Here is an 18,593-nt window from a genome sequence, read left to right as displayed (position 1 = left end):
TCACGCTTGTAAATAATTAACGCGATAATCGATTTCATTCCGGTCATTCTATAATTTTTACTCGGGCCGACGTAGAGAAACGCGACAACTAAAGTTCTGTGCGAAGTTATCAAAAAAACGGGGGTAAGAGGACCAAAATTAGTGGGAAGTTATCAACATTTTCTGCCTTTTTATTACGAGCGTTGCTAGCGATTAGTTGCAAGATTTTTTTTTTTGCTTCCATCTGAAGAACTTTGAGAAGGGACGTTGCTTCTTCTCCTCGGCTTGCTCTCGTTCTGGCAACACATCGAGGTATGCTTCGAACATGGCGACGAGCACGCGGAAAGTTGGTCGCGCCGATGGGGCAGTTTTCCAGCATTTTCGCATGATTTCGACGAGATAAGGATCACAGTTGCGAGGAATTTCTGGACGCATGCCTCTCTGCACGACTGCGACCGCCGCTTGAAGTGGGTTCAGTTCAGCGAACGGTACCTGACCACCGGTGAGTATTTCCCAGAACAGGATAGCAAACGAGTACACGTCGGCGCTGTAGTCGTACTGCATGTGACCGATGACTTCGGGAGCCATCCATCGATAAGTTCCAGTCTCTGCCGTCATTTGTCCCGGATTTTTCGCCATCACACGAGCGAGCCCGAAGTCACATATCTTCGGCGTGAGGGAGTCGTCGAGCAAAACGTTTGACGCCTTCAAGTCTCGATGCATCATCTTCAACCCCTCGTGTATAAAATTCATTCCTCGAGCGATGCCAAGTGTGATGCGCGCGACCTCTCGCGTCCCAAATGGTCTGTTTTTAGCAGCCATGTAATCTATCAAATTCCCGTTTCCCGCGAACTCTGTGATCAAGCAGAGGTCTTGTCCCTCGATGACTGAACCGACGTATCCTATGACATTCTCGTGATTGATTTTTCGCAGGATCCGTACCTCTTGAAAAAAGTCTCGCCGAGCGTCAAAATTTCCGCCGTTGTCGACCGACTTCAAGTACTTGAGTGCGACGACTCGCCGGTTGAGAGTTCCATCATCTGAGCGAGTGGAGTACGTGCCGCGGTAGAGCGCGCCGAACGACCCACTGCTCACTTTTTCTCCGATATTGAGTTCACGCCCGTTTATATCGCTCACTATATTTGTACAATCATCAAGCGAAGGACTCCCAACTCGCTCGACGCTCGAGGTCTCGCGCTCCCTTGAACCGTTGAACGAGTCGTCCTCGGAGAGTTCCGATGACTCACCCGCCTCGGCGGAATTCATCCGTCGTAAAGCCACTCGCGAAGCCCCGTCGCCGTTGGACGTCGTGGGCGATCCTTCGTGTTTCAATCTCGATCGTCTGTGCACGACCGTTCTCGTTCGCTTCCCCAACTGGTTGAAGACCTTGTCCGCGTCCAACGCGTCCTGCAGCGCCGCCTCCAAGTCGTTTTCACCCTCTCCCTCCCACCCGGTGGCGGTGAAGAAACACAGCGTCCAGCCTGCAACGTCGACGCAACAGTTCGCGTCTCGCACCGTCATCGAACACTGCTCGATCGCGGTGCTCGATTGCGCCAACGTTCCTCGCGAGTCCGCCGACGCGCACACGATTCTATAACTTACGTCTCCCTTGGTCCGTATCCCACTCCTCGCGATCGCCGCCGTGAGCATCGCCAGTTCATGCGCCTCTCGACTCACGCTCCCGTCCGCGCTGATCGAGCTCCGTGCGCTATCCTTCTCGTCAGCCGCCGCGAGCGCGCGATCGGCGTCCGTCTCCAATCTTCGCGCCGCGCACGCGACCGTCCCCCGTCCACTCGTCGTCGCCTTAATCGCCGCCCGCACCAGCGCGATCGACACATCATCCACCATCGTCGAATCATCCAGCGCCGCGTCCGGGAATCGCGCGCGCAACTCCTCGTCGTGGCGCATGATTTCCGCGCGTCCTCTCGGTCACCGTCCGTCGCTTCGCGCGGTCGCGTCCCGCGTCGCCCCGTCGACGCGCCCGCGGTCGACGCGCGCGCGACGGAATAATCGCACGTCTCCGCCCCCGCGCGCTCGCTCGCCCGCGCGCGCGGCGTCGGCGTCGGCGTCCCGCGTCGTCGGCGTCGACGCCGCGGTGTCGGCACGCGCGACGGTGTACATGTATAGGGTATATGTGCGTCCAGTACGATCTACAGGTATGTATACAGACGCAACATACTGCGAAGATACGAAACGACGTCGAGCGTCGACGGGTGAGCGCGCGTCAACAGATGGCGATAGAGACGTCTTTGATACGAGCTGTGTGACGTATATAGACCTCGTAGAGACGTATGTGGTGCACACAGACCGCGCGCATCGGCGGCGGCATCGATCGACGCGCGGCGTCGACGATGGCGACGACGACGACGACGCGGGCGCGGGCGGTGGGGACGACGATGACGACGTCGCGCGCGCCGCGGCGTCGCGCGCGCGCGCGCGGGCGGGCGCGCGCGGTGAAGGAGGAGAAATTTCGCGTGCGGTGCGTGCGCGTTTGAAACGCGCGATCGGTGACCGAGGCGGCGACGCGATGGCTCGGAGGACGACGACGAGACGACGACGTCGTGGACGTGAGTACTGACGATGACGTGCGGTCGTGGTGAACGAATAGGGATGAGGAGACGGCGCTCGGACGAGACGCGCGGGTGGGGATCCTGGGCGGCGGACAGCTCGGACGCATGTTGGGGATCGCGGCGTCGCCGATGGGGGTGCGATTGAAGGCTTTGGACCCGACCGAGAACTGCCCGGCGAGCGTGTCGTCGACGCAGGTCGTCGGGAGCTTTCGGGATAAAGAGGCTGTGAAGGCTTTCGCGCGGGAGTGCGACGTGCTCACGGTTGAAATCGAGCACATCGACGTGGAGGCGCTGAGGGAGCTCGCGGCGGAGGGTGTGGACGTGCAGCCGACGCCGGAGACGCTGGCGACGATTCAGGATAAGTACGCGCAAAAAGTGCACTTCTCGCAGGCGGGCGTGCCTCTGGGACCGTTCGCGGACTGCCCGGATGAGGCGGCGCTGCAAAAGGCGGCGAGTGAATTTGGGTTTCCGCTCATGCTCAAGTCGAAGCGTTTGGCGTACGATGGTCGAGGGAACGCGGTGGCGAAGACTGCCGCCGATCTGAACGACGCCGTGGTCAAGCTCGGCGGGTTTGAGCAAGGTTTATATTGCGAGAAGTGGGTGCCGTTTGCGAAGGAGCTGGCGGTGATGGTCGTGCGCGCGCGAGACGGCGAGACGCGCGCATACCCCGTCGTGGAGACGGTTCACGAGGATAATATTTGCGACATCACCACGACTCCCGCACCGGTTCCGAACAAGGTCGCCGAGGCGGTTCAAGAGGCGGCCAAGAAGGCGATCGGTTCGTTTACGGGTGCGGGCATTTTCGGCGTCGAGTTGTTCCTCTTGCACGACGGCTCCATTCTGCTCAACGAGTGCGCGCCGAGGCCGCATAACAGCGGACACTACACCATCGAGGGCTGCGCGTGCTCGCAATACGAGAACCATCTGCGCGCGATCTTGGGCTGGCCTCTGGGAGACACCTCGCTGAAGGTTGGCGGAGCCGTGATGAAGAACATTTTGGGTGACGCCGAGGGCGACGAGGCAATGTCTCGCGCACACCGCCTCATGGGCGCGGCGTTAGAGGTCCCGGGCGCGAGCATTCATTGGTACGAAAAGCCGGATATGAAGGCTGCGCGTAAGATGGGTCACATCACCGTCGTCGGACCGAGTGCGGCGGTGGCCACGGAGCGCTTGGACACAATCCTGCGCGCCGCCAAGGGCGACCATACGCCCGCCAAGCCGGCGCCTCAGGTGGGCATCATCATGGGTTCGGATAGCGACTTGCCTACGATGAGCGCCGCCGCGGAGGTCTTGGAATCATTCGGCATCGGTTGCGAGGTCACGGTGATCTCTGCTCATCGAACGCCCGATCGCATGAACGATTACGCCAAGAGCGCGCACACGCGCGGTATTCGAGCCATTATCGCTGGCGCCGGCGGCGCCGCGCATCTTCCCGGAATGGTGGCCGCCATGACTCCGCTCCCCGTCATCGGTGTTCCTGTGCCGCTGAAGTACCTCGACGGCATGGACTCCCTCCTCTCCATCGTTCAAATGCCCAAGGGCGTTCCCGTGGCCACCGTCGCCATCGGGAACAGCGCCAACGCCGGACTCATCGCCGCCCGCATCGTCTCCGCGTACGAGCCCACCGTTCTGTCTAAGATGTTAGCCTACCAGGAAGACATGGAGAACGTGGTGTTGAACAAGGCGAGTAAGCTCGAAGACCTCGGCTACCGAGCCTACCTCGACCAAATGTAATCAACCTTTGACAGAGCGTTGAAACCAAAACAAACCTCACCGCGTGTAACGCGTGTAACGCTCCTTCACCACACTACGCGTCGTTCGTTCGTCGCTCATAGACCGGCTTCGATCACACAGAGGTCGGTAGAGAGGCACGACGTTTCGGACACTCGCGCGCGCGTCCACGCTCGCGCGTCGCGCGCGAAGCGAGCGCACAATGCATCTCTCGAGCGCCGCCGCCGCGTCGAGGACACCGTCCAATGTGACTTTGAGGACGCATCACGCGACGGTACGCGCGTCAAGTGGGGCTACGCGATCGTGGATGCGCGTAAATACGTGTTTAGTGTCTTCTAGCGGGGTTTTAGGACGTAGATGGACGATCAGAGCGCGATCGACGAGCGAAGAGGGCGAGCTCGGCGCATTCGAGGCGCTCCCGGGCGTGCAGACGACGACGACGTGGGGGGGGGATTGGGCCGAGTTTGTGGTGTTCATGGCGCGATTGCGCGAGTTAGGGTACACTGGCGTAGCTGAAGAGGTGGTGAGCGTGCGAGAGGAGGAGTCGAGCGCACCGGAGTGGGCGAGACCGGTCGCAAAGCCGGCGGAGGCGGCGGAGGCGGAGGAAGAGAGCGAATTTGAGGATTTGACGCCGACGGACGCGGGAGAGATCAAGCGATTGGTCTTAGCGTTCGCTCGAGATCGACCTGATTTGTTCGCTCGCTTGCCCGATCGATTGGTGTATCAACTGATCGATTGGCCATTGCCACGAAGGTTGAATAATCGCAAGCTAAACGCAGGATTGCAGCGTTTGCGAGCGGCGATGGATGTGGACGTCTCGCATCTTCGCGGGAAGTGTTCGGCGTGCGATAAGATTCAAGAGCGACAGGTGAATCCGGCTTTGAAGCTCTCAGACGTCTTACGCGTGCTCTTAGTTCTTAACGAGATCGAGGATCCGAATGAGTTCGCTGAGCTCCCGCCCAAGGCGGTGGCGTCCGAGTGCGTGGTGCGTCTGATTAAGATGGCGGATTCTCCCAAGCCGGCTCCCGAGGACATGCCCGTGGACACGTCCACAGTTTCACTAAAACCGAGGGACGATCGTCGACGCGATGACCGTGGGTCTTTCGACCGGCGACCGAGGGGTAGCTCTGAGGGCGGTCGAGGCCGCGGTTACGGGCGCAATTTCGGTGATGACCGTCGCGGCTTCGATCGACGCGACGACCGTCGCGGCTTCGATCGACGCGATGATCGCGGTCGATACGGTGATCAAGAGGACTCTGGCTACCGCAGGCCCGAACGTCCTGAGTTTGGCGCTCGATGGGGCGACGAAGACAGAGGTGGCCGCGGACGCTCTCGCGATTTCGGTGGAGGTGGTCGAGGACGCGGTCGAGATTTTGACGGTCGCGGTCGCGGACGTCGAGATGATTACGACAATCGTCGAAGCTTCGATCGACGCGATGATCGGGGTAGATCCGGTGATCGAGAGGAATCCGGGTACGGAAGGCGCGAGCGCTCCGAATTCGGCTCTCAATGGGGAGATGAAGGCAAACGAGGCGATTTGGGGAGAGAGCGCGACTTTGGCGGTCGCGGTCGCGGTCGTGGTCGCGATTTCGGCGGTCGCGATTTCGGCGGTCGCGGACGCGGTCGTGGACGTCGGGATGACTTCAACGACCGTCGAGACTTCGAGCGACGCGATGACCGCGGGCGCTTCGACGACAGAGACGACTCAAGATCTCGAGAGTTTGGCGCTCGATGGAGCGACGACGGTGGGCGAGGCGGGCGAGGCGGCCGAGGTTCGAGAGATCGTGATTTCAGCGACCGACCGCCTCGACGTTCGTTTGACCGGGACGAACGACGACCGTCGTACGACTTTGAAGGTAACCGTGATCGTCCAAATCGTCCGAGTTTCGATGATCGTCGAGACCGAAGGGACTCCCCGCCGAGATTCGAGCGCTCTGACGACTCTCGACCGCGCCGTCCTGCCCGCGACTATCGCCGCCCCGACGACGTCCAACTCTGGCGCGCCGATACTCCCACCAACGATGACAACGATTGGTGATACTCTGGCGACGTCTCGTCCGCGTGCGTCACGCGTGACGCACATTTTTCTCTTTGTAAATTTCTCTTCGCTCGCGAATGACTCCAGACACCCAGGGCGCGTCCTCGATGGCCAGTCACCGACGCACGCGCCCCGCTCGAGCGCGCCTCGACGTGCTCACGCGACGATGACCGCGATCGCGCGCGACGTTCGCGCCCCGCGCTCGCGCGCGTCGTCGTCGTCGACCGCCGGTTCGAGTTCTCGACCGTCGACGTCAGCGTTTCAGACGAAACGTCACGCGCGCGTCGTTCGCTGTCGCGTCGCCGACGACGTACCGTCGGCGTACGTGCCGTCGGCGATGGATACCTCCGCGCTCGCGGCGAACGGAGTGGTGCTCGTGGCGGTCGGCGCGATGGTGGCGTACTGGTGGTTCGGATTGGTCCCGGACGCGCGCGTGAGACTCGCGAGGGACAAGAAGGCTGGGACGTTGCGAAAGTACCTCGAGGAGCTGAAGGAAGACGACGAGCGAGGATTAGAGCGATGGTTTTACTCGGAGTGGTTGCGAAAGGTGGACCCGGAGACGAAGTTTTTGTTGCGAGAAGAGGCGCCGGTGAGCGAAAACGAGACGGATTTAGAACGAGTGACGCGACTGGCCAAAAAGACGCCGAAATTTTGGAGCTTGGATAATCCTGTGCTCGTCGGCACGGCGTTGACCATTGGAGTGGCTGCGCTTACGAGCGGGACGGCACCTTAGATACACACATAGCTTTTCAATTACACAACACTCTTATCTATTGATTGTACTGTCGCTTCAACGCTTTCTCCTCTGCCAGAGTGAGTTGACGATTCGTCCCGGCCAAAGCTTCCGTCGTCCCTTCCAGTTGGCGCGTGTCGTAGTCCATGCCGATGGCGTACACGGGATCAGCGTCCACGTCGATTTCAACGAGATCGCCTGCTCTCGTGAGCAGTTTTGTGCAATCCGGAGAGAGGCCTCGCAGAGTGAGCTTCTTGCCCAGACTGCGATATTTGTCAGACAACTCGTCGATGGCCGTCAGCGCCGAGCTATCCCAAACCTTGCTCTGGGCGAAGTCCAAGATGACGCGATTGGCCGACTCATTTCGAGGATCAAGCTTCTCCGTGAAACTTTGTACCGACCCGAAGAAGAGCGGTCCGGAGAGTTCGCAGAGAGCCTCCGAGTTATTCACTCCGCGGATCTCTGAGCGCGAGACGATGATTCGTTGCGATGACTTCCACGCGAATCCGAGGGCGGACAGTACGACGCCTGCAAACACGGCCACGGCCAGATTCGTGGCCACCGTGACGCCGGTGACGAGGGCGAGGACGACGGCGTCCGTCTTTGGAATCTTTTGAATGCGTGAGAAGGATGTCCAATCGAAAATGTCTAGCACGAGGCAAAGCATCGTGCCCGTCAGCGCCGCCATGGGAATACGCTCGATGAAGGAGGCACCGAACGAGACGTAACTCAAAATTGCCAGCGCGCACGTGACGCCTGCGACTCGCGTTCGACCGCCAGAGTTGACGTTGATCATCGATTGTCCAATCATGGCGCATCCGCCCATGGCGCCGAAAGCACCGTTCACCAAGTTACCAACGCCCTGCGCAATACACTCGGTGTGCGTCGCCGTGCGCTTTTCAGTCACGTCGTCCACGAGCTGCTGCGTAAGAAGAGTCTCGATCAGCCCAACTGCGGCGACGGAGAGCGCGTACGGCGCGATGACGGTTAACGTCTCGAAAGTGAGCGGGACGTTCGGCAAGTGTAACGACGGCAACGATCCTGAGACCGGGGCGACGTCTCCAACGGTCTTCGTCGAAATCTTCAGCGCATTCGTCAGCGTCGCGCACGACGCGATGGCCAAAAGAGGCGCAGGGATGGCTTTCGGGACGAAAGACAGCTTTGGAATGATACGGATCAAAGCCATCGTGAGCGCGGTGAGTCCCGCCGTCGTCGCCAGAGAGCTCCCGCTCAATCCCGAGAACGTCTCCAACTGCGACATCCCGATCACAATCGCCAATCCATTCACGAACCCGATCATGCACGGTTGCGGGACGAGTCGAATGAATTTTCCGAGTCTCGCCGCGCCGCACGCGCATTGCATCGCCCCCACGAGCGTCACGGCGGCGAACAAATACTCAACCCCGTGACTCGCCACCAACGGCGCGAACACCACCGCGGTCGCTCCCGCGGCGCCCGAAATAACCCCCGGTTGCGCCCCCAACAGCGCCGTGCACAGTCCCATCAACGCCGCCGCGTGCAGACCGACGATCGGGCTCACGCCCGCGACGAACGTAAACGCGAGCGACTCCGGGACCATGGCCAGGGAGACCGTGATCCCGCTCAGGACCTGCGAGAGCGCGCCCGCGCGCTCCCCCACCCGCGCCGTCGTCGCCGTCGCGCGCGTCACCGTTCGCCCGCGTCGCGCGCGCGTCGTTCCATCGCACCATGATGTCAACATCACGACGCGTTCGCTCGCTCTCACGCGCCGCACCGCGCCCGCGCGCGCGCGCGGTGGCACCGCGCGCGTCGTCCCATCGCCCACCGAAGCGCGCGTCACCGCGCGCGTCGCCATCGCGCGTCGACGGGTCGCGCATCGCGATGGGCGTCGACGCGCGTGGGTGCGTGTCACGTCGTGTGGGCGAACAGTATGATTTCACGACGACCACGACGCCCATCGCGCGACACCACCGCGCCCGCGCCCGCGCCGCGCCGCGCACGTCGACGCGACGACGGACGAGCGAGGGAGACGCGAGCGATGCCGCGCGCGATGGGGCTCGCGCCCGTGACCGCGCGCGCGTGGACGCGCGCGCGAGAGACGGCGGCGCATCGTGGACGGGGCGGCGGCGGCGGCGGCGGCGTTCGCGCGGCGCGCGCGGGCGCGCGAGCGAGCGCGTCGGCGAACGAGCGAGAGATTCTGCGAGAGACGACGAAGAAGATTCGGGAGTGCGCGAAACGGGGGGCGGCGAGCGCGGCGGTGGACCTGTTGGTGTCGCTGAACGGATTGGGGGCGACGCCGGACGCGCGGGCGACGAGCGCGACGCTCACGGCGTGCGTGAACGGACGCGACGTTGAACTGGCGCGACGGGTGTACGATGAGATTTTTGAGAAAGGGGTCGCGGTGCCGGATGAAGTGGCGGTGGCGGAGATGGCGAAGGGGTACCTCAGTCTGGATCCGCCGAGCTGGGGACAGGCGATGTCCGTCGTGAACGGGGCGAAGGATAGGCACGGGATCGAGCTCACGAGCGTGACGTACAACGCGTTGCTGAGCTGCTGCACGGCGACGAATGATCTCGCGAGGGCGGAGGAGATCGTCGATCGCATGGTTGACGAGGGCGTCGCGCCGGATATGTGGACGGTTTCGGCGGTGCAAAAGCGTCGCTCGATTCGCGCCTACGTGAAGAAGATGCTGCTCGTCTAGAGGAGAAAATCGCTGTGTTTTCCTGGTTATTTTTAACGCCTACGCGCTCGTGTCGCGTCGCTGTAAAAGTACATCAAAATCAATCGAAAGAATCATCGCCTCATCGCAGCTTGTTCCCGGTGCCCTTGAAGGCTTCAAACGAGGACGTCGGCTTGGCGTCGCTCTTTTCGGGCGCATCGTCTTTTTTCGCCGCCGCCGCCTTTTCCTTCTTGCGCGCGATTGCGGCCGCGCGCGCGCCGCCGAAAACAACCTTGCCGCTGCGCTTGCGGTCGATGTCGCCGTCCGGATTGGGCTGCTCGGGTTCCTTGCTCGTCTCTCCGCCGAGGACGCCGCCCTGACGAAGTTGTTGCCACTCCTTGGTCACGCGAAGCGACGTCGTGGGAATCTCCACCTCCACCGGAGCGATCTCGGAGATAGACTTGCCGTCCAATCGGCGTCCACCGCCCGCGAACGCCAGGAAAGTCTTTGTCTTTGGTTCCACGCTCGTCTCAGCGCCCGACGTGGACGCGCCGGCGTCGTCACCCGCGACTTCCTCCTTCTTCGGCGCGTTGATCGCCCCGGAGTTTGTATCCTCAAATTTCGTGTTATCGGGACCGTAAGGGTCGACGTAATCCAACGGAGGCGCGAAATCGACCTCGCAATCGGTGTCCACGACTCCGATGGCGTCTCCCGGTTTTGCCTCCACCACATCCATGTAATACTTCTTGTTATTGTAATGAATAACGAACGTATCCCCGACCGTGAGACAGGTGTAATTCCTCAACGTCATCTCCAACACCGCCTTCGGGTTCGAGATGTCCAAGAAATCCTTCGTCTGCGGCTGTAATTTCACGTACGTACCCTTCGGCGGCGACGCGTACGTAAACTTCACCACGTCCCCCTCCTCCAGTAACAAATTTTGCATCATCCAGTACGGCAGGTACACCACGCCCTCGTCCGCGACGAACTCAAGCACCCCACAGTGCGTCTTCCGTCCACGCTTCGCGTTCTCAACCTCGAACGTCATCGGGAACTCATCGATCTGCATTCGAGTCAACCGCTCCAGCGCGCTCGGGGGCATGATCGCCTTGTCTCCGAGCTCCACCTGCGGGCGGTCGATGAAGCTCACGGGGTAGACGCGATAACTCGCGGTGAATCCCCTCGGGGCGCCGAATCGTCCGAACATCGCGCGAGATCGAGCGGCGAGCGGCGAGGGATGACGTTTCTTCGCGCGTCGCGTCTCGGGGTGGGTTCTCTAAACCCTATCCCTAAACCCTGGTTTTAGGGGTTTAGACGACCACCCCGATTCGCTCCATTCTCCGCTCGCCGGTCGCTCGCGCGTCGCTCGCGTCCGCGTCGTCTCCGAGGCGTCGACGCGCGCGCGTTTCATCGCACAGCGCGTGCGAGCTCAGGCTCGTAACACGCTTCACGCGGTGCGACCGAAAGACGTCGAGACGAGGTCACATTGCGCGCCATGCCACCGCGAAAGAAATCTTCGAGCGCGCAAACGACGAGCGCGTCGACGCAGAGCGGTGGAGCGACGTTCGAGATGCGCGCGTCGACGCGCGTCGATGCCTCGCGAAAGGTTTCGGCGTTCGAGGAGTCGTCGGACGAAGAGGAGGCGAGCGGGACGACGAGACGCGCGAAGCCGCCGACGGCGGATTCCGACTCGGACGAGCGAAGAGCGAACGAGAGCGAGAGCGACCGAGGTGGACGAGCGAAGCGACGACGAACGACGCGAAGGTCAGCGTCGCGGTCGATAAGTCCCGGTGCGGGCAAGAGAGGGGGTCGAGGGAGGAGCTCGTCTCGGGGACGGGCGACGGATGACGAAGAGGACCCGCTGGACGCGTTCATGGCGGAGAACGACGTCGCGATGGACGCGGACGTCGCGGAGACCGAACAGCGCGTCAAGGCGGAGCGAGAGAAGAGAGAGGAGAGGGAGAAGAAAGAAAGGGAGGAGAAGGCTGAGGCCGAGAAGGGCGTCGAGGCGATGGAGGTATCGGAGGAGGATGCGTTGCTGGCTTCGTTCGCGGCGGCGGCCAAGGCTGCGGCAGCCCGCGTGGCGGCGACGATCACGAACGGTGCGTCGACGTCAGGGCAGACTTCGACTCCAATTGCGCTCGGAGCGAATAAGTCGCTCATCGCGAGCATCGCTCGTCCCGTGGTGCCGTCGCAGCGCGCGGCGTACGTTCCGGTGAAAAAGGCGAGGCGCGCGACCAAGCGCGCTCGAGCGCTCGATGACGTCTTCGAACAGAGCGACGACGAGGGCGAAAACGATAGCACCGTGAAAAAAGATGCAGCCGACGGTGATGTGGCGAAAGCGAGTGAAAACGCGGACGAAGTCGCCGCGGAGGAGGACATCGATGACGACGACGACGAAGCCTGGGCGCAAAGGCAGCAAGCCAAGCTCAGCAAGACGGAGAAGCTCGGCAAGGTCAATCACGACGAAATCGATTACGAGCCGGTGAAGAAGGATTTTTACATTGAATCGAAAGAGATTTCTTCCATGACCAAGGCGCAAACGCGTGCACTTCGAGCGGAATTGGATGGGATTAAGTGTCGAGGGAAGAAAGTTCCCAAACCCATCAAGACGTGGGCGCACGCAGGTCTGAGCGGACGCATACACGAGCTCATCCGACGCTGTGGCTTCGAGAAGCCGATGCCAATTCAAGCTCAAGCGCTGCCGGTGATTATGTCCGGGCGCGATTGCATCGGGATCGCCAAAACGGGGAGTGGGAAAACCCTGGCGTACATCCTACCGATGTTGCGACACATCAACGCGCAGGAACCGCTCAAGAATGGTGACGGTCCAATTGGTATGATCATGGGACCGACCCGCGAGCTCGTTACGCAAATCGGAAAAGAAGCGAAGCGCTACGGCAAAGCGTTGGGGTTCAACGCCGTCAGTGTGTACGGTGGCTCGGGAATTGCGGCGCAAATTGGCGAATTGAAGCGAGGCGCGGAGATTGTCGCGTGCACGCCCGGTCGTATGATCGACATCCTGACGACGGGCGGCGGCAAGATCACGAATCTTCGCCGCGTGACGTACATAGTCCTCGATGAGGCGGACAGAATGTTCGACATGGGTTTCGAACCTCAGATCACGCGCATCTTGGCGAACCTCCGTCCCGATCGTCAAACTGTCATGTTCAGCGCGACGTTTCCGCACACGATGGAAGCGCTCGCGCGCGCCGCTCTGGAAAATCCAGTCGAGATTCAAATTGGCGGGAAATCCGTCGTGAACTCGGACATCGATCAGGTCGTGGAGATTCGTCCCGAGGAGGACCGCTTCCTTCGCGTCCTCGAGCTCCTGGGAGAGTGGTGCGAGCGCGGGAAGATTATCATTTTCGTCGCGAGCCAGGATAAAGCCGACTCGACGTTCAAGGAATTGCTCAAGAGCGGCTATCCGTGTCTCAGCTTGCATGGGAGTAAAGAACAGAGCGATCGCCACAGCACAATCTCGGACTTCAAGTCTGACGTCTGTAACATTCTCGTTGCTACTTCGGTCGCCGCTCGTGGCCTTGACGTGAAGGATCTGAGACTTGTCATCAACTACGACACACCGAACCACTTGGAGGACTATGTGCATCGCGTCGGACGCACCGGTCGCGCTGGACAAAAGGGAACCGCGGTGACCTTTATTTCGGAGGATGAGGAGAAGTTCGCGCCGGATTTAGTCAAGGCACTGAAGGATTCGAAGCAAACTGTGCCGCGAGACGTCCAGAGGCTCGCGGATGAGTTCACGCGCAAGCGAAAGGAGGGTCTCGTTGGAGCTGCTGGTTCCGGTTTCGGCGGGTCGGGCTTCAAGTTTGATCAAGGCGAACATGATGCGCTCAAGAAGCAGAAGCGCGATGCTGCTCGCGCGGCGGGTCTGGAAATCGACGACAGTGAGAGCGACAGTGAAGAAGAGCCCGTCTTCGGCGGCGATGCAGGCGAGGATGAGGGCCCAATTTACGCCTCAGTGGGTCCGTCTGGGCAGGCGGCGGCGCAAGCGCAAGCGGCAGCGGCGCAAGCTACGGCTACCGTACAAGCGGCGGGCGCAGTGCCCGCAAATGGAGCACCGCAACAGCAGCAACCCTCGAACGCGCTCGCCACCGCAGGCGCTCACGCGGGTATGACGCCTGCGCAAATCGCTCAGGCGGCGGCGCAATCCGTCTTTGCCAAGATGAAGGCACCAAAAACGGGCGGAATCAGACAGACCAATCCGGGTGGTGCTCAGTCGCAAGCCGTCGCCGGGTCTCGCGGGGGCGTGGACAAAGCGATCGCTCTCGCGCAAAGTTATGCTCTCGCGCACGGAGTTAGTGAGGGCACCGCGAGGGCGGCGGCGCTCGCGGCGGCGCTCAATGCACAGCACGCCAAGCCCACGGCGTCATCCGCTGCCACTGGATCTCACTTTGAGACGGAGCTCGAGATCAATGATTTCCCCCAATTCGCGCGATATAAGGTTACGCAAAAAGAAACTATTGCGCAAATCATGGAGATGACAGGCGCCGCGGTCACAGCCAAGGGTCAGTACGCCCAGCCCGGGCGTCCGCTCGCGCCGGGCGATAGAAAACTCTACCTTCTCATCGAAGGTCCTTCCGAGCGCGTTGTCAAGGAGGGCAAAAACTACGTGAAGCAAATCATCGAGCAAGCCATAGCCAAACAGGCATTGCCAGGTGGGGGACAACCACAAGGTAGATATCGCGTATAGTCGTAGATCGACTGAAATAATAAGCAGTCTGACTTCAAAGAATGCCGTGCGGCCTCAAATTCAACAACACTACCGACACGACTCTAACGCATTGGTGCGGGAAAAGAGATGAAGTAACCATCTCACGCGATTGATTCGTGGTCGTTTCGGCGCCGAGTTAGCGCGAAATCTTGAAACTCTGCGTCACTTCGTGATCAGTGATCGATGATTGGGATCTTCATTCTCGGCGGCGCTTTCTCCTTCTCAGGCGGAGGCTGGCGCTTGATCGAAATCGTCAACTCTCCGTTCACCAATCGACACTGGATCGCTTGATCGTTTCCGGCATCGAGAGCGACGTCCTTGGGGAGTGGAAAAGAGCGATCCATCTTGCCGTAGAACCGTTCGTACGCGACCCATTTTCCGCTTTCGTCCTGATCCTGCTCCTCTGAGCGATGCTCGCGTCGGGCGGTGATGTGCAAAATCTTCGTCATCTCGTCGACGTCTTCGACCTCGACCGTGACGTCCTTCATCGACAAACCGGGAAGATCCGCGTGAATCAGGTACTTGTCCTTCTTCATGATGACGTCTGTGAACGAAAATCGAAATGTCAGTATCGCGTCTCGTCTCGTCTCGTCGTCAACATCGAGCGCGATTAAATCCGCGTTTGCGCGCGACAATGACGCACCCATGGGAAAGTTGAGAATCTGCTGCGGTACACCCTCGGTATGATCGCGATGCATTCTGATCGTAAACGGATCCAGCGTCTCGAACGCGCCGCCCATGAGATCGTCCATCATGTTGATCAACTGTCGCTGGTTTTGCGCCGCGAACGGTTGCAGCGCGTTGAGCATGGATGGGAACGACATCGGCGCCGACATCGCGCGCTGTCTCTGCAACGACGGTGGTTCCTGTTGCGACGACGAAAGTTTCTCTCGCTGCATCTGCGATCCTTGTCCTTGCTGCGGCTGCGATTCAGCCTGCGACGCGCGCGTGATTGAAAATCTCTGCCGTCGACTGCGAACCGGCGAAACGACGACTCGCTTCGACAGCGTCGCACGCGCCACGCTCGTGAGCATCGCGTTCGTTTGAGTGCGTCGAGTGAAAATTCTTCTATCCGAAATCGTCGTCAACGACGAGGTCGACGCGTCGGCGTGTGTCCCCACGACCGCGTTTGCACCGCGCTCTCGTCTCGTCGCGTCGATTGCTCTTCTCGCGATTCGTGAAAAGCTAACACTCTTCACTTCGGGACGCCCCGCGCGGACGCGGCGCGCTTCACGGAGACGCGTCACGATCGATGACATCGATCGACCGCGTTTCCGACGCTCGACCGTCGCGCGAGAAGTCGACATCAACGAGCGCGAGCGCGAATGCGCTGGAGTGGATGAAGAGAGCGGAATCGATCATCGTCGACCGCGCCGTCGCTCGCTCGCGCGCGGACGTCGCGAACGTCGCGTGCGGATCGGTGGTGTTTGGGATGGCGAAACCCGGAGAGGACGGCGTGGAGGGGAGCGCGCGGAACGAGACGCGGACGATGGATGACGCGGACGTCCCGGAGATGATGGAGACGGGCGGGACGGACGCGGGAAGAGCGCGGAGCGGGTCCGAGAGCGAATCCTCGGACGCGGAGACGGACGCGGAGACGGCTGACGAAGAGTTTCGAGTGGGCGTGCTCGCGCTGAGGAGTGGGGACGTGGAGGAGGCGTTGAGGCGATTCACGCGGGCGGCGGCGGCGCTGCCGCGCGGAGAGACGGCGGCGCGGGAGAAACTGTCGAACACGATCGCGCAGACCAGGGCTCTGCTCGAACAGGAAGAATGGGAAGACGATAAGGAAGAGGATGAACTCGATGAGAACGTCACGAGCGAGGAATTTTCTCGGGAACAGGATGGTGATGAACGCGCGGAGAACGCGCCGCACGATTTCGCGATTGAAGGATGTTCGGACGACGACGAGTTCCACGACGCGAGCGATGTGGGCGGCGCCCCTTCGGACGGGGGATGGAGCGAGACCGACGCTAGTCTCGCGGAAGACGCGTACCGAACCGCGGTATGGCTGTGGAAATCCGCCGCCGAGGAGGATCGACCGGCAGATGTGGCAATGATCGTCGACTTACTTGAAAGAGCTCGGCAGTTCTGTCCGCCGTCACGCACCGACGCGATCGATCGCATAGATGCGCTCCTAGAGCGTGTTCGAGACTAGAATTTAGGAGTAGTAGTGGTAAAGATACAGGTAACGGTATTATTGTCAAATGGTCATTTTGCTATTCGCTCTTGACATGTCAATCGCGTCGATAGAGACTCGTCGATTCGCTTCGTCAGAGCCGTTCCTTTGCTGCGCCGCATCCGCTTGACCTTTCGGTGCCTTAAGTCCCGCCTTCGGCTTTGCCTTACTCGCTGCCTTCGGTTTCACTTTGGGCTTCTGAGACCCACCGTCCGATGAAAGATCAGTTGTAGATGAGTCTCGCGACGTCTCCTTCAACGTTGGTTTCGCCTTCGGCTTCTCTGAACCTTCGCTCACTCTCATCGCTTCGGAGCTCGAAACATTCCCGGAAGATGGCACTTTTTGGACCTTTTTCTTCTTCGCGGCGTTCTTGCTCGGCGTAGTCTTCTCAGAGATTGAAAGCTTTGTCATGTCTGGCGACGCATGTGGTTTTGGTGGAAGCGGTGGTGGTTTACCAGAAGGCAGTGGCGGCTGCACTCCCGGCGGCATGCCCTGTGGCAACGGTGGTGGCGGCATCGGTGGTAACGGTGGCGGCTTGCCCGGTGGAATAGGTGGTTGCGCCCTGGATAAATTTGGAGGAGGATGGGGCGACGGTGGCGGCGGATTTGGAGGAGCCAAGGACAGCCCTTTCGCCGCGCTTGGCGGTAATTGAGGTGACGGCGGAGTCTTCGGAGAGACCTTTGGCAATGTCTTACCCTCCGCCTTGTTGTTGCGCAGTTTCGGCTCCGGAATGGCTCTTGGCTCGTCTTGGCTCCTCCTGGCGATGGGAACCGCCTTAGGCGCAGGAGTGGCCTTTGGAGACGTAATCGACGCCTTTTCGGGGCGTTTCTTCACTCCACCGATCGGTTCCGGCGGCGTCCACAACTTTTTCTCTTCCCCTTCGGCGCGCTTGGGCTGCTTCAGGTGGTCTGGAAGTTTGGCACTGTTGAAGTGACCCATCTCTCGCTTTGGTTTCGGTTGGACGGGGGAGGTGCCCTTGCGAGGCGCCGGAACCTGATTCGTCCCCCGCTCAGAGCTCCGGGCGTCCTGCTGCTGCTGCAGCCACGAAGGGATTTCACCGAAATCGTCTTCTTCCTGACCCCACTCGTAGTCTCCGTGCGGGATGTGTAACTTGTCCAGGGCACCCTCGGCGGTGCGTTTAACGTCCACGCTCTGCCGAGCGCGCGGCGGCGGCGAAGGTTCTACCGGTTTCAACGGTTCCGGTTCCTCTCGACGTCGCCATGTCTTCTCTCGATCCGCGCTGAGACGTCCTCCTCTGGGAAATCCATCGTCCCGATCGCGAAACCCGTACCCGTTACGCTCGCTCCGCCAACTTCCGACGTCGGCTCCGCCGCGCGAGTCGTAGCTCCTCCTTCGATCGAGATGATCCTCCCCCCCTCTCCCGTAATCGTCACCGTACCCCCGACGATCGAACGAGCGCCGATCTCGATCATCATCGCGTCCGTCCCACCCCCTCGCGTCCTCGTACCGCGCGCTCGGTTTCCCGCCCGCGTCGCTCGTCCCGCGTCCCCAGCAATCGCGCCCACGCTCTCCCTCCGAGCCCGCGTCCACGCGTCCGAGCGAGACAAACCTCCCCACCTTCCCTCCTCCCGCGATGGGTCTGCGTTTATCGAACACCGCGTCGACGGTCAGTCCGCGCGTCTCGTCGCGCGTCGAAATTCAATTCCACCAATCATCCGCGTCCCCCCTCCCACGCCTCGCCCACGTCTCCCCTCCCCGTCGCCGCGTCTTCCCCGCGACGAACACGACATCACGCGTCGACACCGACGCGTTCGCTCGCGCAGCGCGCCCACGCGCGCGCGGCACGCGCGGAATTCCCCACGCACCGCATTCGCGTTGATTGCGATTCACCACGAAATCACCCCGCCCCGCCTCGCTACGCGCGCGTTCGCGTCCACCTCCCCGCGGGCGTCTCGCACGCGTCGCCCCGCGCGTCTTCCCGCGCGTGCGCGATCGCGCGCCGACGTCCGAGGCGTCGACGCGTCGAGATGAA

The 18,593-nt window shown here is 61.1% G+C and overlaps 11 protein-coding genes across 11 annotated transcripts; 6 read left to right on the top strand and 5 right to left on the bottom strand.

Annotated features, from left to right (window-relative positions):
- Positions 1 to 192: 192 nt before the first annotated feature.
- On the bottom strand, positions 193 to 1,827 carry OT_ostta09g00800 (Serine/threonine-protein kinase, active site; the record flags this gene model as incomplete). The annotated part of the gene is made up of 1 exon (XM_003081028.2): positions 193 to 1,827. The coding sequence occupies one exon, from the start codon at positions 1,825 to 1,827 to the stop codon at positions 193 to 195; it is 1,635 nt and encodes a 544-aa protein (XP_003081076.2).
- Positions 1,828 to 2,330: 503 nt separating this feature from the next.
- Positions 2,331 to 4,283, top strand: OT_ostta09g00792 (Rudiment single hybrid motif; the record flags this gene model as incomplete). The annotated part of the gene is made up of 2 exons (XM_022983286.1): positions 2,331 to 2,458; positions 2,588 to 4,283. 2 exons carry the CDS (start codon positions 2,331 to 2,333, stop codon positions 4,281 to 4,283), a joined length of 1,824 nt encoding a protein of 607 aa, XP_022839565.1.
- Positions 4,284 to 4,482: 199 nt separating this feature from the next.
- OT_ostta09g00785 (hypothetical protein) lies at positions 4,483 to 6,318 on the top strand (the record flags this gene model as incomplete). Its single annotated transcript, XM_022983285.1, has 1 exon — positions 4,483 to 6,318. One exon carries the CDS (start codon positions 4,483 to 4,485, stop codon positions 6,316 to 6,318), a length of 1,836 nt encoding a protein of 611 aa, XP_022839564.1.
- A 166-nt stretch (positions 6,319 to 6,484) lies between these two features.
- OT_ostta09g00780 (hypothetical protein) lies at positions 6,485 to 7,051 on the top strand (the record flags this gene model as incomplete). Its single annotated transcript, XM_003081024.1, has 1 exon — positions 6,485 to 7,051. One exon carries the CDS (start codon positions 6,485 to 6,487, stop codon positions 7,049 to 7,051), a length of 567 nt encoding a protein of 188 aa, XP_003081072.1.
- Positions 7,052 to 7,088: 37 nt separating this feature from the next.
- Positions 7,089 to 8,885, bottom strand: OT_ostta09g00770 (Sulphate transporter; the record flags this gene model as incomplete). The annotated part of the gene is made up of 1 exon (XM_022983284.1): positions 7,089 to 8,885. One exon carries the CDS (start codon positions 8,883 to 8,885, stop codon positions 7,089 to 7,091), a length of 1,797 nt encoding a protein of 598 aa, XP_022839563.1.
- Positions 8,886 to 9,080: 195 nt separating this feature from the next.
- Positions 9,081 to 9,731, top strand: OT_ostta09g00760 (Pentatricopeptide repeat; the record flags this gene model as incomplete). The annotated part of the gene is made up of 1 exon (XM_003081022.1): positions 9,081 to 9,731. The coding sequence occupies one exon, from the start codon at positions 9,081 to 9,083 to the stop codon at positions 9,729 to 9,731; it is 651 nt and encodes a 216-aa protein (XP_003081070.1).
- Positions 9,732 to 9,831: 100 nt separating this feature from the next.
- OT_ostta09g00750 (Ubiquitin fusion degradation protein UFD1) lies at positions 9,832 to 10,896 on the bottom strand (the record flags this gene model as incomplete). The annotated part of the gene is made up of 1 exon (XM_003081021.1): positions 9,832 to 10,896. The coding sequence occupies one exon, from the start codon at positions 10,894 to 10,896 to the stop codon at positions 9,832 to 9,834; it is 1,065 nt and encodes a 354-aa protein (XP_003081069.1).
- Positions 10,897 to 11,562: 666 nt separating this feature from the next.
- OT_ostta09g00740 (Helicase, C-terminal) lies at positions 11,563 to 14,403 on the top strand (the record flags this gene model as incomplete). Its single annotated transcript, XM_022983283.1, has 1 exon — positions 11,563 to 14,403. One exon carries the CDS (start codon positions 11,563 to 11,565, stop codon positions 14,401 to 14,403), a length of 2,841 nt encoding a protein of 946 aa, XP_022839562.1.
- Positions 14,404 to 14,597: 194 nt separating this feature from the next.
- OT_ostta09g00730 (HSP20-like chaperone) lies at positions 14,598 to 15,260 on the bottom strand (the record flags this gene model as incomplete). Its single annotated transcript, XM_003081019.2, has 1 exon — positions 14,598 to 15,260. One exon carries the CDS (start codon positions 15,258 to 15,260, stop codon positions 14,598 to 14,600), a length of 663 nt encoding a protein of 220 aa, XP_003081067.2.
- Positions 15,261 to 15,856: 596 nt separating this feature from the next.
- OT_ostta09g00720 (Tetratricopeptide repeat) lies at positions 15,857 to 16,579 on the top strand (the record flags this gene model as incomplete). Its single annotated transcript, XM_003081017.2, has 1 exon — positions 15,857 to 16,579. One exon carries the CDS (start codon positions 15,857 to 15,859, stop codon positions 16,577 to 16,579), a length of 723 nt encoding a protein of 240 aa, XP_003081065.2.
- A 45-nt stretch (positions 16,580 to 16,624) lies between these two features.
- Positions 16,625 to 18,431, bottom strand: OT_ostta09g00710 (hypothetical protein; the record flags this gene model as incomplete). The annotated part of the gene is made up of 2 exons (XM_022983282.1): positions 16,625 to 18,200; positions 18,427 to 18,431. The coding sequence occupies 2 exons, from the start codon at positions 18,429 to 18,431 to the stop codon at positions 16,625 to 16,627; spliced, it is 1,581 nt and encodes a 526-aa protein (XP_022839561.1).
- Positions 18,432 to 18,593: the final 162 nt, after the last annotated feature.

This window comes from Ostreococcus tauri, assembly GCF_000214015.3.
Source record: "Ostreococcus tauri WGS project CAID00000000 data, contig chromosome 09, whole genome shotgun sequence".
Classification (NCBI taxonomy): domain Eukaryota; kingdom Viridiplantae; phylum Chlorophyta; class Mamiellophyceae; order Mamiellales; family Bathycoccaceae; genus Ostreococcus; species Ostreococcus tauri.
The sequence above is the reverse complement of the archived record's forward strand: the minus strand, read 5'-3'. Positions and strand labels throughout refer to the sequence as shown.